Here is a 17,767-nt window from a genome sequence, read left to right as displayed (position 1 = left end):
AAATGAAAACTAACAAGAGGGGGTTAAAAACTTGCAATCCGCACCAACTACCCATTTATATTCAATAAATTATTGTTAAAAACTTAAAAAGTGTTAGCTTTCATTTTTTAAATTCCTTTTTATTATTTGCTTTTCCATTATTTCGTATTGGAAAAAAAAAATTGATAATTTCCTCTTTGCCTTTTTTGTTTTAAAATTTGTAATTAATTTAAATTAATTATTAGAAAAAAATAAATAACAAAATCAGTTGTACAAAAAGTAATTGATTTTTAAAACCACAAAGAAGAATTAAATTGCAAACTATTTGAGATAATAATAAAAATTATAACTCTGATAATTTGAAATATAATTAATTTATTAATTGTATAGGAAAGAAAGATACAAAACCGACTTTAATAAAAAGTTTGATTAATTATAAAAAGTAAATTTAAGCATATTTTATTTAGAATGAGTCATCCATAAGAAAGAATTTGTGAGTTTTCAGCTAATTTAACTTCTCCTTTTGAAGTTGAAGGATCTCTTTATATTGTTTCATAAAATGGTGAAATATTGAGCTTTAAAGACAACTAGTTAAAAGTAATTTTTAAAAATGAGATGCTTTTATTAACATCAAAAATAATAAAATTAATACAAATAGCAACTAATTAGCTAAACACCAATCAAATACAAATAACAGTAATTTATTTTAATTATTTATAAAAAAGAATGAATTCCATTTTGCTGGTTAACCATCATCTTTAGTTATTGATTCATCTGGAAAAATGTTTTACTTAGCAGATATGGCCCATTAATCTATTTTTGCTCGTATCGTTAACGAAAATGGATAAGAAGATATTCATGAATTAATAAAAGAATATGAAGGTTAACCTCTATTAGGACCTCATTCTTTAGCAATTTCTGAGCAATTAAGTAAGTTTTTAAAATGCAGCTTATTAAAATATTTCGCTACAATTTGTATTAAACAAAAAAATAGATAGTTTAATATTTACTGATTCTGGTCCTTTTGGTGAAACCTCTATTGAAAATCCAAAGGTATGTATATATTTACAAATATATATTTATGTTTAAGTTATTAAAATATAATTGTTTAAAGTATTTTATTTATTTTCACAATTTAGGGTAGTGTATTTATGATAGATTTAGAAGATAAGTTTGTTCGTCCTCTAGCATTAAACTGTTTAGCATATCCTAGTGGTCTTGCTCTTTCTACTGATGAGAAAATACTGTAAATAGCTATTTTCATTAACTAAAAAAGATATTTAATAATATATATAAATGGATTTTTATTAATTTTACTATCAAATATAATATAGTTATGTCTGTGAAACATGCAAGAATAGAGTACTCAGATTTGTTTTAACTCCATAAGGTATTTTCTACTTCAGGTAAATAAATAAATAAAAAATATGAAACGTCTTCAAAATAAAAATTTTTAGCTGTGATATTTAAAATTAAATAAATTAAATATTTTATATTTATAAAAAGCGTTTTTGCTACTTTCTAAGGTAGATTCGGTCCTATTGCATGTACTGTCAGTCCTTCTGATTTATTATATGTTGGTAGATATGAGTTTTCTTAACTTTCTGATGAAGGTTTAATTAGCGTAATCAATACTTAAAATGGCTAAGTAGTTGAAAATATAACTCTTTTAGGTTCTCCTGAAATATCAGGTTTAGCTTTCTCTACATAAAAGAGCAATATTCTTTATGTTACTGAAAATTCATCTTAAAAATCTTGTATTAGAGTTTTAATTTAAACTGAGGAAAAGGAAGATAAAAAGGGAATAAAAGGAGAGTTAAATGCATCTTTCAAGTGAATGAGCAATTAATTTATGAAAGAATATATTTGTTTGCATTTTTTTTATGAGTATTAACAGTAATTAATTAATTAATTATGATAATAATTTCTAAATGACTTTGAGATTTAATTCAAATCTTATATATTCATAAATATATATATATAAATAAACATATAAGTAGTGAATAAATAAATAGAGAGAAGTAAATCAGTATAATAGTAGAATTTTGATAATTAATAAAATTTAGTATAAAGTAATTCTTTATAATTTTGTTTGTTATTTATTTCTATTTATTTTCTTAAATTTATTAATATTCTTTTTGCATATTTCAGCAAGCAAGCAGCACAATAAATTAGCAAACTCTTTTTTATTTAAAAGTGAAATTTTTAAATAAATGAACTCAGTAGAACTTTAAGACAAAAAGAAATGAAAAGCCTTCAATAGTTAAAATTGATAGGAATTCTTCGATTTAAATAAAGCATAGAATAACTGAAAGAATAGCAATCCATGTGAATATAAGTCTCGGGAGAGTGAACAAAACAGAATAGTTATCAAAAGTTATAGCAAGTAGAGGTATTGGAATGTGGTATATAGAATATCTAAAGACAAAATCTATTGTTTTTTGCATAAAGTCTTACATGCCTTCAATTTAGAATATTTGCATGGCTTAGTTTTTCAACATTTAGTGTATGCCTATAAAATAAAGAATAATCAATATTGGTATTGTTTATATAAATGTTGTTCCTAATGTCCATATAAAGCAGTATTTAAATTAATGATTTTCTTGCGACTGCTTGCAATTCCAGCAGAATCTAAAACTACAGCTTTTACAGTTCATCTAAGGACAACCTCCAGCTTTCAAGATATGTGCATGGCACTAGGGACAGCTAGATGTGCTCCATAGCTTTTGAATTGAGGTCTTTACTTCAGTAAAAAAATATTTCTCTCTAGATTATAAGCTCCATTTGTTATTACATTTTTAGCAGACAAAGTCCTCATCGCAAAGAGATTGTTTAGAATTTTCATAATATCCTTTGTAATCACAATTAGGGCAATATGAAATATCTTTAGATATTTAGCAATAGTTGATTAACATTTAATCATTAGCTTTTTGAAACCTTATCAAATCCTCATACGCATACTCTTTTTATCTGGGACAATGCTAATTAGGGCACTTCACTCTATGATCATACTTTCTTTCTTTTATTTTAGTAGCAAACCACGAGTCTGCACATTCAAAGCAAATACAACAAGAGCAATCTAAAACCTAATTCTCAATATGTTCTTCTTTGTAGCAAACTAAACAATAACAAATAGAATTTTGAGTTTAACTATTCATTTTGGCTATCTATTTCTTAACTTTAATTACAATAATTGTTTAGTAATTACTTACAACTTAATTTAAATTTTTTGAGTTTGTTGGTTTCTAAATTTAATTAATAAGTAAATAATTGATAAAAGAATTATTTTTAGAACGTTTTCCAGCAAAAATAAAAAAAATTAGTTTTTTTCTTTGGAATTTTTTCATAAAATTCATATTCCTAAAAAAGACATCAATTGTATTCCACATTTTTTTTTAAATTACATATTTACAAACCTCAAATGAATTTCTCTCATTAATTAAAAAATATACAATAAAGTAATAAAATTTTATTGAATGTTATTTAACTTGTTACAATAAGAAATAATAAAATTCACCAAAAAATAAAAGTCCATTTAATATTTTAAAACAAATATTTAAATAAAATTTTAAAGTTACTCTAAATAATAAAACAATACAAAATACTGTGCATTTATTTTATTTTTTTTGAACATTTTTTGTATTAAATTTGATTTAAATTTATTTTTTTTTGATGCTTGTCTATTAATTAAAATAAATAAATTAGTATCCATATTAATTCAATATATATTTTTATCACTTAATTATTTAAAGCTAAATAAATATAATATTTAATTTTTATAAATTTACCTTTTACTCTCTATTAAAATGGTACCATTCTAAAATTTTAGCTTTAGAGATTATGAAATTTTTATTTTGAACAAAAATTCAAAAAAAAGTCTAATATTAAAAAGTAATTTAATATAAAAATCATAGAGATTGATATAAATTAAAATTATAAATATTATTAATTAAATTCTATTATAAAATTATTTATTTTTAATAAATAATATTTAAACGCATCAGCCATTCAAAAAAATAGTGATCTCAATTGACTAAATTTTTGAATGGCATTTATTTGGCTATAATATATATTTATTAAAAATAATTCAATTAAAATAAAAATAACAAACTCAATTTTCACATGAAAAACTTGAGAAAAAAGAAAAATGTTTTTTATCTACTTTAATAAAGTTGATTTAAATACTTAAACTACGAAAAAATAATAGGCAATTACTTGAAGAGATGTTAAAATTAAAAAATTATTGAAAAACTTGCTTTTTATTTGAATTGTATTTTTACTTAATATTAATAAAAAAAACATATGATTAATTAAATTAAAAAAAAGCATGAGAATTAAAATTTTTTACTATCTTATTTTTTTATAGTCCTACATTTAAGCCATTACTAGTTAAACACAAATAGACTTTGTATTCAACTCCATTCCTTACTAAACATTTGATGTTTAAAGTAAAAATGGGACTTCTAACACTATCAAAGTAGCTTAAAACTCTGGAATAGCTGTAGCTGCTGTTGGTTATGCTGGAATTATGATTATTGACCAAAAATTCAAAACTTAGATATTCCCCTCTCCAGACAAAAGTTACATTTAATGCATACAAATATCTAAAAATTCTGACTACATTCTTTTAGGAATGATTAATTAAGTTGGCATTTTTAAATTAAACTAAATTGATTTTAGCATTTCTATGATAAACTCTATTAGCATGCCAAATACAGTAATAGTAGGAATAGAGTTTAATTTATAAGAAGATGTTTTGTTTATTTTAGGTTACTATGGCTTGATAGAATGGTATGATGCTAGAAATATAACAACTTTAAATAAGCTTGGAGAGCTAATATACCCATAAATGGTATTTGCTAGAGGAATAATATCGCCAGATAATAAATTTTTTTATGTTATTGCTTATTAAGATGGGTTGCTTTGCTTTAAAATAGATGAAATTTAAATAAAAAGCAATTTAACAGTAAATTTAACTAGAATTTTATACAAACCAGCTATTTCTAGCTTTACAGAATTAGCAGTAACGAGTAAGAACTAATACATATTTGCTATTGATAAGTGGGATGGCGTTTACTTGCTTTACGATTTAAGCTAGTTGCTTACAGAAGGAGATAATTTAGAAAACAAAAATAACAGTAATATTACTAATTTTATAAAAAAACTTAAAACTGAAAAAGAAAGAATATTAGCGAATTAATATTTTATGAAGACTAAATATTTATTTAAATCTAATTCATATAAATTTAAACTAAAATAAATAGTTCATTTTAAAAGCACTAAAAATATGCTTTTTAAAATGTGGTTTAATTTTGATAATTATTAATTAGTTTACTTTTTTGTTAGTATGTAAACTAAATTCAAGATAAAAATTATTAAAGTAAGACGTTCTTTCAAGCTTAATAAAATTAGCTTACTATTTAATTAATAATATGCCCCTCCACAATTTCACATTAAAGCATGAAGATATAAAATTATTTAAATAAAAAAGAAAAAATGTTAGAACATTTACTTTATTAAAAAATATTTTAACATTCTTATTTAAGTTCATAAATTTTGAAAGAGATTAATTTTAATTTATTTTTAAAATATTATCCAAAATAATTTATTTATTTATTTATTTATTTATTTATTTATTTATTTATTTAATAATTAAAAGATAAAATATAGTTGGTATAAGCTAATCTCGGTAGTAGTGCAGGATATACATCTTCAATAGGAATGAGCTCAGATGATTAATTTTTATTTATTGGAGCAAGATCAATTGGAATACTCATTTATAATATAGCAGATCCTTTAAATCCTATATTTTTTTAATAGCTAAAGTTAAGTGGGTAGTCTTTTTCATTATGCTTATCTCCTAAACTAAATAAGAATTTATAAGGATAATTTGATAATTAGTATATTTACTATTCAAACTCTCTATCTGTATCAGTTTACTAAAAATAGAAACCTTCTCTTTATAATTATATTCCTAATCTGTTTAATCTTTAATAGTCTTAATTTTTCGTTGAAAGCGATGCAGCTTCCAAGTGGAGGTGCAAAGTATCTGCAAACAGTAAGTATTTGCTTGCCGCTTTTGATACTATTAGTCTAAGTATATTTAAAATTAGCCTTAATTCTTACACCAAATCTTCTCCTTCTAAACTTACACTTTAGTATTAATTTTCAGATAGCCTTTAGTAACTAGTGAGTACTGACTCATTCAGAGTATTTGGACCAAATGAATCCATCCCTATGGGATTTTATATTGATGACATTCAATTTACTAAAGATGAATAATATATTATTTTTCCTTCTCAGTAGGTGGATATTAACATAATAGCTTATAAATTCAAAGTTATTAAATCTGATAATGGTGATTATTCTTTTTAATATGTTTAAGGATTGAAGTTTGACAACGTTTATTATTGTGAAGAAATAAATTTAAGCGAAGATGAATAGCATGCGGTAATGGCTTTTACTGTAGGAATAGTTTTAGTAGACGTATAAAAATTTGAAGTAATTTCTATGTACACTAACCCAGATACAGGTACTTGTTGTGGTGCTGTTTTTTCTCATGATACAAAATATGCATTGTCTGTTGTAAGAAATATAGGTTTATATATTTATGACACATCTGATATGAAAAATCCTAAAATGGTCAATCAGTGGAGAACAAATGGTGGAGAAACTTTACTACGCTCAAAAAATGATAAGATAATATATTTTGTAGACGGATTTAATGGTTTAGTATTGTTAGACTCTACATAGCTCCCTAAAATAGTTGTTGTAGGAAAATTTCCTACTTCAGGCTGGGCAAATTACATCTCCTTTACATTAAATGAGATTTATGGAATTATTTCAACAATGGACACTGGTACTTTAACACTTATTGATCTAAGTGATAAACATAATCCAAGAGTTATTATGACATCCACTGTTTAATCTCAAGATTCTATTACTAGCTGTATAGGTAATTAATTTCAATCAAATATTTTAACTAAATGAAATAATTAATTTTTTTCTAAACTTTAAATTTACTTTTTTAATTTTACAAATTTCATTAAAATTTTTGAGTGAAACAAAATTTTACTTCATTCCTAAAAACTTCTTGTATATTTTTTAATGAAAAATAAAATAATCAATTAAATTAGATCCAACTGGTCTGAATTTCATTTTTTCTGCAGATGCTGCAGGTGTGCGTCTTTATAATTTGTAAAGCTCAGTATCAATTCATGTTGAAAGAGAAGTCCAGTCTATTTAAACAAACGAGTTTATTGAAATGTCTAATGAAGATCCCTTCTAAATAGGTTTAAAATATCGTGCTAGATTTGTGTAGCTTTATAGAAAACCAAACCAAATTATTAATTAAATTTATTATTATTAAAATCTTGAGTTAAAAACATTACCTTCATGGATGTTAATTGATAACTCAGATTAAAGTAATAGAAATTTATAAACTTTGATATAAATTGATGTTCCTAAAGAATGTTTAGATTCTCAAGGAAGCAATATTAGCTTTTTAACTATAGTAATTCAGACATGTTTTTAATTAGATAATACTTCCTTTATATTCGACACAAGTGATGTAACAACAACTTCTGATGAAAGTGATTTAATATTTACATACTTGAAGTAAAATGGCTATCTTGATGGATCTAATTGTGCTACTAATTTTTTCGATCCTATAGCTTATTAATATTTCAATCTCTCTAACCTCTTTAAATCCATAGATTCTAATAGATTAGCTAACATTTAGTCTTACGTTACTGAGACTTATAAAAGAACAATAGTTTATAACTAATTTGTGTTTGATGTAGTTAGTTCTTTACAATTCAACTAAAACAACTCTTAGTAAATGATATCTGCAATTTAAAATGATATTTCAGTTAGTTTTTCTTTTCCTGATGGCTCTTAGTATGTTTTCATTCAGAAAATATATCCAAATCTAATCATGTATTTTAACGATTAATAAACTGTAATTAAAATTGAAGGAGACTTGAAGTACGTAAATTAAGCTTTGAGTAATGGAATATTATATTTTGATAAAACAAAGTAGAATAACCAAACTTTCAGTGGTTCATAAATAATTTCTATTCAAATAGTTGACAAGTTTAATTATGATTTAAACTTTGATTTACAGGTCGGGAATGAGGTTAAATTTTTAAAACTTAAGTAGAATATCCTTAAGCAGAAAGGGCTGTAATAATAAGTTAACGATGAATATCAAGGAGCAGACTTGACAATAAACGAGTCATTTTTAATATAATTTGATGTGAAGTCTTTTATAGATCCAGATTAAATATCTCTAACTTATGAATTTCTTTAGGAAATAAATGGATAATACGTACCACTATCATCAGATTCGTTCATAAAATGTGATAATATAAATCTCCGATTAGTGGGCACACCACCTTCTTCCTATCTATTTAAAACAATTTATTTGAGATTGCAGATAACAAATGGTTATGATACCATTCATGAAGACTTTTACTTTAATATCAGTATAATGCCATTTAGTTATGTTTTGAATATATTAATTTAAATTCTTGGTCCATTGGCTTTTGCTTTTGGTTTTTATAAAAAAAGAATGGCTTTTATGAATTTTTATTTTAGGGATCAAACTATGTACTCAACGGAAACTGTTTATGTAAATTAAATCTACACAAAAAAAATATCTATTTTAGATTAGGATTATGAAGTAGCCAATTAGTTTTTCCATAAATATGTTAAATAAGCATATAAGGTTTAAAAGAAAAGCTCAACATAATTATAACGATCAATTGTTAATAAATCGAAATAACTTGTTCCAAATATAATCTAATTACAAAATAAAGATTAAACTTAAGAGTTAGATTAGCAATTTTAATAACAATCTCCTTCTAAAAGAAATGATGTCAAAGTGTTAAATATTGCAAAATCTGAGTATTTATCTTTTGGCCAAAGAAAAAATTCTTAATTAGAATAAAATGCAGATCAAAAAGAAAGTTAAATGGATAATATTAGAACTAATAGACCAGAAAATGACACTTTCATGCAAAATAATGAAGATAATGATTAATATTAAACAGAAAGAAATTCAGTTCTAAATAATCAAAAAAATGTAAATTAAGATTTAATAAAAAGACTAAAAGACTAAACCCCTCTTGACTATGACAAATTAGCAAATAATCTTTAAACTTCAAATATTTAGCTTTAAACGAATAAAGATAACAGTAACTAATTAGATCAAGTATCCTAGAGTGGTAATTTAAAAAATGTCGAAAATAAGAATTACATTTGCGTTAAACTTTTAACTTAAAATCAAGATGGAACATTCCATATGGATAATTTGTTTAAATAAATTATTAAATAAAAGCTTACTGTTTAATATAACATGCTTGATTATAAAATAGAAAGGTATGCCAAAGATTTAAAAGATAAGGGTAGCAAGTTTTATTATTGTTTGAAAGCAAATGTTTTAAGATATCTAATAGATAATGATAAAATTACACTCAATGCGTATTAAACGATTAAAAAATATGCTTTAGAATAAGGAAAATACCTATAAAATGATTGGTATAAAATGTATGTTGAGATAATACCAACAAACCAATCAAATAACCATGGAGTGCCTACTTCTTTTCCATTGACAAATTTAAAAGAAGATTAATTATTTGACATTTTTAAAATAGTAAAATTAATACCTGAAAATATTAGTTTTAGTTAATTTTAAAGCTGTTTGAATTAGCTCGGTATTGATTTTAACTTGATAAAAGAAGGTAAATTAATTTGTTTATTTTGGTGTAATTTATTTAATATAATTTTGACTAAATTTATTTTATTTTAATTAACATTATATTTAATTTAGTATTAAAGCATTAACTTATTAAGAAAATAATTAAATTATAATAACTTAATGAGTAATATACTTCTTTTTTTATATAAGCAAAGTAAATAGTTTGGATTTCCAAAATCATAAATTTTAAAATTTCTTATTAAATGAGAAACAAATTTTGTGTATCTTTCTTGATTGATTTAAAATCAATAAATTTTTAATTAAATTTGATAAATATTAAATATTTTTTATAAATTAATTAAATAAGTTTTATTTGCAGATACACTGGGATTAAATTTTATAAGTGCAAAAAAAATATTGAGATGCTGTGGTGAGTCTTTACACTTATAGAAAAATTAAATTTTATCAGTTGAAGCTTATGAAAAAATTGAAGAAGGCCTTTGCTTAGGTTTGAGGAAAATTTTTAATTTGTAATATAAAAGTCTTCCTATGTCAAAGTACAACTCTTTACCTAATTGGATGTCTTACGATTGTAAAAGTGGTGTTATATTTTTAGAAGGGATTCCTATTAAATCTGATATAAACAGCTATCTCATTAGAGTATATGACTAGTCTCACTTTATTTGTTATCAATATCATTTAGATATTTAAGAAGATCCTAACCTTTATGATGTAAATTAGTCTTACTTAAACAGCTCATAGCCAAATTAAATAACAGAAAGTCAAGCTAAATAAAGATAAAATTTATAATTTTCAAGGTAGTAATCACTTTTAATTGCAAGATAATCTAGTTAAAAACAGGATATTTAAATGTCACAATATTTTAAAAAATAGAAAAATGTTCAAGAATTTAATACACCTCTCAATTCTTTAAGTTAAAGCTTATCAAATTAAATTAATTTTGATATAACAGAAGATAATAATGATACAATCTAAGACAAAATTTATTTAGGAATAAAATCTTTGGAAGAGCATAAAAATGAACTAGGTTTAATTCCAATTTTTACTCACTCTCCAAGTGGTGTTAAGACTTTACCAAAATGAAGCATTACATATACAAATATTTTTATTTATTTTAGCAAATAAACTACATATTTATTTAGTGTAAATTATTGTGCTATAATATTTAAAAATATTTATAATATTAATATTTGAAAAATTAATCTATTTTTTCCTCAACTTTAAAATTATTTTTTACTTCAATAGTTGTAAAAAAAAAAATTTAAAGTGGTTAATAATTAAAATTAAAATAAATTCATTTATTAATTTTAAATTTATTATAAATTTTTATATAATTTTTAAGATATGCCAATTAAATTAATTATCGTGATATCAAAATCATTAGATTTTTTATTGACATATTGATATTTTATTGTTTGATTAATTTTAAATGTATATTTTTCTTTAAAATAATAAAAACAAAAATTTAATTTTATCTAATAATTATAAATTTTTATTAGAATATATCAATTAAATGTATCATCAAAATATAGTTAAATAAAAGTTATTTCTCATGATTTTTTATTATGGTATTAATTGATATAATAAGATTTTGAAAAATGTAAAATATTTTTATAAAAATTAGAGTTAGATCTGCAAAGAGAGAAATTAACAATTATAATTTGTTACTAATTACAAAAATAATGTGAATTACATTTCTCCTTCTATAATCAATTTAGTTATTATAATTTATTTTAGTTTATCTATACTTTTATTTGTTGCGTTACTTCTAAAAACAAAGGATATGAAAACTAGGTTTTATGATATTATTTATTTCAATAGAAATATTAATTTTAAATATAAATTTAATTATTAATCATGCTATACCACACAATAAATCAATCTAAAGTATCTTCATAAATTTTCTTTCTTACTTGCTATTTAAATTTTTACACTATTTGTTTTGTTTTATAAAGTATTTTTAAAGTTATAATTTTTATATATTTTTATTAGTCCAGTAAACATATAATTGAGCTTGTATGTATAGTTTCAAAAACTAAGTATAAAAAATATTTAATTAATTAAATTAATTATGAAGCTATTGTAAAAGAGTGAAAAAGTGTTGAAAGCTATTATTAAAACTGTTTGTATAAAACACATTTTAATTAAAGATTGCTAACTAAGAAATTGGAATTCTAATTTTTAATGTATCAAAGTAAATAAAAAATAAAATAATTAGATTGATTAATAATAATGTCAGCTTATATAACTATTATCTTAGTTATAGAGAATACTTCTGAAATGTTCAAAACTAAACATTTTGTCAAAAAGTTTTAGGTAAATATTAAGAACATAAATATATAATTTAAGTTAATAATCGAATTCAATTTATCAAGTTTAATGTGAAAACAGAAGCCAATTAATTAATTACTTTTAATTGAAAACAAAAAGTTTAATTAATTTATTAAAGATTTATAGAAATTTTGAATAATACTAGAAGTATATAAAAATAGCAAGCAGACAATATTGTAAGTTAAGACTTACGTTTAACATTTTAGCATTTAGTTATTTTTAATACTTATAGAAATGGATTTAAAAATGAATAGCGAGATATTATTTACATCTCCTAAGAACGTTACTTAGATTTTCCCTGAGGAAACAATTGGAGATAATGATGAAAAAGATATGCTTAAACCCAAATAGAATAAAAAGTTTTTAAAACTACCTTCCAAGAAGGAAAATTAGTATTTTAAATCCAACAAATTTTTAAATTCATCCAAAGATCAAAAGAGACTTTCAGGGACTATATTATAAGATTAAATAAGCCAATAAACAAATTCTGTCAAAGAAAAGAAGTTTGTAAAGCAAAACACATCAATTGTGCCTCAAGAATAATTTGCATCAGAAAATAATAAAAATGATAAAATTGAAACACTTGAAGATTTAGATAAAGATCTAATTTCACCTACCCCTGATACTAATCAAAAAATAATAATAGGGAATGCCTTAAGAAGATAAAAATAAGATTAAAAAAAGGATTCTCCTATGCATTTAGATCCCTTTATGATTAATTCTCCTAAGCCAAGGAACTCAGTAGCAAGTATGAATAGTGGCGAAAGAACAAGGAGAAGAATTAGTAATTTCTAAAAAAGTTTATTTTAAAAAAGAGTAAAGCATGAAGATGAGTTTGGAGGTGGACCTAATGGATTAAACGACAAAAATTATGAAGAAGATAAGTTATTTACAACTTAAATAGCAGCTACAGAGTTGAATAATAAAGTATCTTAAAATATTCCCCCTTAAATAAGTGGAGAAATTGAAATGGATAGCCATATATCTAGTGTACTTCAAAAGGGTAGAATATTTAGCAACTAAAGAAGAACTACTGAGATAATGAATTCAAATTATGTTAGCCAATCTAAAAAGTCTTCTTCTTCAACAAAAAGGAAGTGGAACTTTGTAAAAAAGCTTGGTTTAGTTAGGAAATTTGTTGAAAAATTATAAGCATAAAGCAGTGTTTATTTGTTCTCCAGATTAACTAAATAGCATATAACTATGGTTAGTGATAAAGCATATATTTTGAAAGATGAAGAAAATGTAAGCTTTTTCTCTCTGTTTATAAGAGCCTTTGCTTCTTATTTTAAAAATTAATCATGGCTAGAACCATTGTCTTAAGAAAGCGGGATACTTATTTATTTGAATTTATTCTTTTTATGCGCCTATACTTTCTTAATTTATTGTACGCCCCTCTATGTAGTTTTTGAGTTTGATAATGAATAAGAAGAACTACTGCTGGGTAGAGTTATCCCTTTATCAGTGCATTTTTTTGATATATTTATAAAATGCAATACATCCTATTATAAGCAAGGTAATGTAGTTACTGATAGAAAAAGAATCTTAAAAAATTACTTCAAAAAAAACTCCATTTATGACATCCTAATAATAATAGCATTTAGTTATACATAAAAGCCTAGTGTATTACATTTACTCATTCTTCTTAAACTGAGAGAGCTCTTTGTTATAGAAGAAGTTATCCATTAGAAATTTTTTATCTCCTAAAACATACAACCATCATATACCCTCATTAAATTAATTTATATAGATTTATTCTTAGCTCATTTATTTAGCTGTGGATTTCTTTATGTCGCCTTTAATGGGCCGAGTGGCTCGTAAGATTGGATTACCTAAAATCAGCTTGATTAATCAAACTGGATTGTATAATATATTAATTCCCTCTATTTTAGGTAATAAATAGTATATTTTTTTTAAAAAGATGTTATTAATAATGCTTATTGCAATATTGAATACTACACTTTAAATCCTTATTAATTAAGATCCATCCTATTTAATGAAGACCTAATTAATTTTATTGATAAAAAAATAAGACCCATTTAAAAAAATGAATAGAGTTAAATTTTATATTTAGATTTACAGTATTTTATATTTATCTCAACAATTTTATGATCAAAGTTTCAATATTTTTAAAAAATATTTTTTTACTATTAAAGTATAATAACGATGACAACAGTAGGATTTGGAGATATTCATCCATATAACTATTTAGAGAAGGTATATGTTTCTATTGTTACTATGATATCAAGTGGTATATTTGGGTATACATTAAGTGTTATAGGAGGTATTATGCATGAGAAATTCTAAAAAGAAGCTGAGTTTAAGTAAAATAAATATTTTAAAAAAATTGTTTTAATAAAATTATAAAATACTTAAAGGAGGAAGAGATATGATTTGAATCACTATATGTCAATGAGATCTATAACAAAATCTTTATAAATGAAGGCTTTGAAATATCTAGATTATGTTAAAAACAAAGAAGATTAATAACCTCTTAGAGGTTAAGATATTGTATACAATTTATCAGAAGAATTGTAGAGATAAATCAAGAGGGATTTTTATGGGACTATACTGAATTAGTATAAAATATTGAACTTCAATTTTACTCCTTAATGCTTAGCAGATTTAGCTCTTAGAATGTAAGAATGTTACTACGGGCCCGGAGAAATAATTTATTCTCAAAATAATTTGGATGATAGAATATTTTTTGTAGCGAAGGGGAGAGTTGAGCTTTTCATAGAAACAAGCCAGAAATAATATATTTATGAAATTATTTAAGTAAATAAATTGATATTAAAATTTAAATTTAAAAAAGTATTTTTTTATTAAAGAAAGGACAAGCATTCGGGAAAGATTAGTTTTTTGGCTAACCTTTACTGACATAGTCTGCAAAAAGCGTTTCTTTCACGTTGATTGTATTTTGCTCTCAAATTGACTTTAAGGAAGTTTTAATGAACTACCCTGAAGATTATGTAAGAAAAATAATTTAGAAAAAAGAAACTTTAATTTATTTTTGAATTAGGAAAAATTTTGCATGATGAGAGATAATCTAACAATAAATTCTAAAGCATTTTAAACTTCTTGTACAGTTTGTAATAAATTATATCATACAATATCAACATGCCCATTAATGCATCACATAAGAAAGAAAGAATTTATTGTGCATAGATACATACACTCAGAGCCCGTGGAAAGGGCTTTTAAGGAAAGGAGAAAGTATGATAAATTTAATTCTTTGAAAGAAATCAAATTAGTGAGAAGAGATTTAAAAAAAATCAGGCATTTCATGATTAAATAAGCTAAAGAAAAAAAATTAAACCATAAAATAAACAATTAAGGTTCTTCTACTTCATCTTCATCTTCTTCTTTACTTTCATCTTATGATTCTGAAGAAGATAAATTTAAAAAACCTAGAAATATGGGTAATTCTTACGAAAAAGATGATAGATAATTTTACTTGAAAACTGCAAAAATTAAACTTGTAGATGGTTCAGTTTAATTAGATTCTGCCTACTCTGATTTTCTTTCTGATAGCATATCACTTTCTGAGTACAATAATTATTTTTTGAATCTAGAGCCAAATGATCAAATCATTAAAATAAATGGTGTAGAAACTATTTAAGAAGAAAAATCTTAATAGTATAATGATGATGAGTAGTCATATTACAATATTAATAGAAGGAGAAGTAATATAAATTTTTTGCAATTGCCTTAAAGCTATCGAGAAAATAATTTTTACTCTGATATAAATACTTAAGTTTTAAATTTAGATGAAAAAATAAAAATCCCGTTAGTGAAAATAGGTAGTAATGAAAATGTAGAAAACAACAATAATAATAAGATAAATGAAAATACTTAAATAGGATCTAATAAAGCTGCAATTGGAACTAATCCGAATTTCGATACTCCAATGAATCAAGATAAAGTAGAATTATAGGAATAGCAATTCAAAGAATTTTCAAAGAAAGATACTCTTGCTCACCTACAAAACTAGGAAGAAGAGGATAAAAAAATATTTAGATAAGAAACTCATAAAGAACCTTTGTAAAATAACAATAATGATGATGGAGAAAGCATAAAACAAATGAAGCACTTCAACAAATAATTGAGTGTTAAAAATGTGAATAACCCATCAAAATTTTATAGGAAAGAGTTTAGCTTAAGATAGTTAAATGGACAATAAGTGCCTTTTTCAACTTTGTAATAAAATAGCATTTAATAGTCTTCCTAATTTTCTCTACCTTCTATAAATGATGTTCAATCTAGTCCTAAGCAAATTAACAATGCAGATAGTTCAAAAACTTTTTCGCCTCAGAGCAAGTTAAACAATACTAAAAGTTTCTTTACTAGTAGGCCAATCACTTCTAAACAACAAATACCTTATAATAGTAGCAACAATTAAATTGCTCAGGTTCCATCGATTCCTATTTTAGGTACAGGAGGAAGTGGAAGCGGAAGTGGAGAGACTTTTAATTAAATATAGTCTAGTAAAAACCCTACATTTTACTCAAATTAAACAACAAATACAGGACCAATGTCTCAATAGCAAAGTTTTAATCCTAGTGTTAATGGATCAACTCTTTTTGGACCTTACAATTTCCGCAAACCTTTTCTTGATAAGCCAGCAAGAGTTTAAATGAAAAAAGCTTCTATAATGAATGATTTTTATTCTAGCTATTAATCTGAATTTGAAAATTAAACTTAACCATCAAACAAATTTCCAATAAATACCCTTATAAACCCATAGATTGCTCAAATTTAGGCCTAGCAACAAAGAAGAGATTCATACTTAAGTAATAATTTTAATAACACAACTTACTTAAACTCTTCAAGAAGGGGTACTGTTGGAATCTTTTCAATGAATCCAAATATAACTCTACATATGAATAAGATATAGTCTGATATTCCAAACGCCAACAATAATGTAATTGATCCTTCACCAAATAGTTAAGTATAAAAAATTAAAAACATACCAATTTACAGTCCTAAAAATAGTGGAAGTGGGTAATTTTTAGGAAATACTCTATTGATACCAGGGACTCCTATTTCGTAAATACATCGATAATCCTTAAAGTAAGATATATCTTTACTAATTAAAAACATATCTCCAACACATGCTCAAAGCAGTCCACAGCAATCTAACATCCCGAGAGTAGGTTCTTATTCTTATGAAAATAATATAATCAACTCAGATATCATATTTATACCATTAGAATTGGATGCTTTAAGGGAGTATAAAAAGTATTTCCCTGAGGGAAACTTTAGTATTATATTTAAAGAAAAAATAAAGATTATGAAACTGCTAAGTAGGAAATTTTCTAATCAAACTAAAGATAATCCAAACCTGAAAAAAATGATTTAAAAAAAGCTTTCTAAACTTAATTCTATTTCTCAAAAAAGATCATTTTTAAAACAAAATTCTAAATTTTCTGGACAGAGCTTTCAGCATAATTTAAATGTCCCAGAAATTCCAAGGATGAGAAGTGTAAATTTAACTCCTAATGTAAGTATAAATGGACATAAATGATTTCAATAATTTATTTCACTAAATATAATAAATCAAACATTTACATCAAAAATTTTAAATAATTTATTTTACTAAAAACAAACAAACAAAAGAAAGAATAAAATAGATAAATAAACTATTCAATTTTGCAGATAAACAAACAATTAATTAATTAATAAACCTTATCTCATTTAAAAAATTATTAAATTAAAATATCAAATAAAAATCTT

The 17,767-nt window shown here is 23.6% G+C and overlaps 4 protein-coding genes across 4 annotated transcripts; 3 read left to right on the top strand and 1 right to left on the bottom strand. All coding sequences in view use genetic code 6, as the record gives it.

The window, feature by feature from the left end:
- Window positions 1–447: 447 nt before the first annotated feature.
- On the top strand, window positions 448–1,816 carry TTHERM_00408720 (SMP-30/gluconolaconase/LRE-like region protein; the record flags this gene model as incomplete). The annotated part of the gene is made up of 6 exons (XM_001020764.1): window positions 448–576; window positions 705–909; window positions 974–1,032; window positions 1,119–1,225; window positions 1,314–1,385; window positions 1,486–1,816. 6 exons carry the CDS (start codon window positions 448–450, stop codon window positions 1,814–1,816), a joined length of 903 nt encoding a protein of 300 aa, XP_001020764.1.
- A 382-nt stretch (window positions 1,817–2,198) lies between these two features.
- TTHERM_00408710 (transmembrane protein, putative) lies at window positions 2,199–3,137 on the bottom strand (the record flags this gene model as incomplete). The annotated part of the gene is made up of 2 exons (XM_001020763.1): window positions 2,199–2,491; window positions 2,630–3,137. The coding sequence occupies 2 exons, from the start codon at window positions 3,135–3,137 to the stop codon at window positions 2,199–2,201; spliced, it is 801 nt and encodes a 266-aa protein (XP_001020763.1).
- A 1,169-nt stretch (window positions 3,138–4,306) lies between these two features.
- TTHERM_00408700 (two component regulator propeller family protein) lies at window positions 4,307–10,783 on the top strand (the record flags this gene model as incomplete). Its single annotated transcript, XM_001020762.2, has 4 exons — window positions 4,307–5,117; window positions 5,639–6,934; window positions 7,116–9,722; window positions 10,047–10,783. 4 exons carry the CDS (start codon window positions 4,307–4,309, stop codon window positions 10,781–10,783), a joined length of 5,451 nt encoding a protein of 1,816 aa, XP_001020762.2.
- Window positions 10,784–11,483: 700 nt separating this feature from the next.
- On the top strand, window positions 11,484–17,558 carry TTHERM_00408699 (cation channel family transporter; the record flags this gene model as incomplete). Its single annotated transcript, XM_001470866.2, has 6 exons — window positions 11,484–12,207; window positions 12,264–13,923; window positions 14,188–14,355; window positions 14,410–14,809; window positions 14,863–15,003; window positions 15,054–17,558. 6 exons carry the CDS (start codon window positions 11,484–11,486, stop codon window positions 17,556–17,558), a joined length of 5,598 nt encoding a protein of 1,865 aa, XP_001470916.2.
- Between the last annotated feature and the right edge of the window lie 209 nt (window positions 17,559–17,767).

Source organism: Tetrahymena thermophila (genome assembly GCF_000189635.1).
Source record: "Tetrahymena thermophila SB210 genomic scaffold scf_8254555, whole genome shotgun sequence".
NCBI lineage: Eukaryota > Ciliophora > Oligohymenophorea > Hymenostomatida > Tetrahymenidae > Tetrahymena > Tetrahymena thermophila.
Note: the sequence above shows the minus strand (reverse complement) of the source record. Positions and strands in the feature narration are given on the sequence as shown.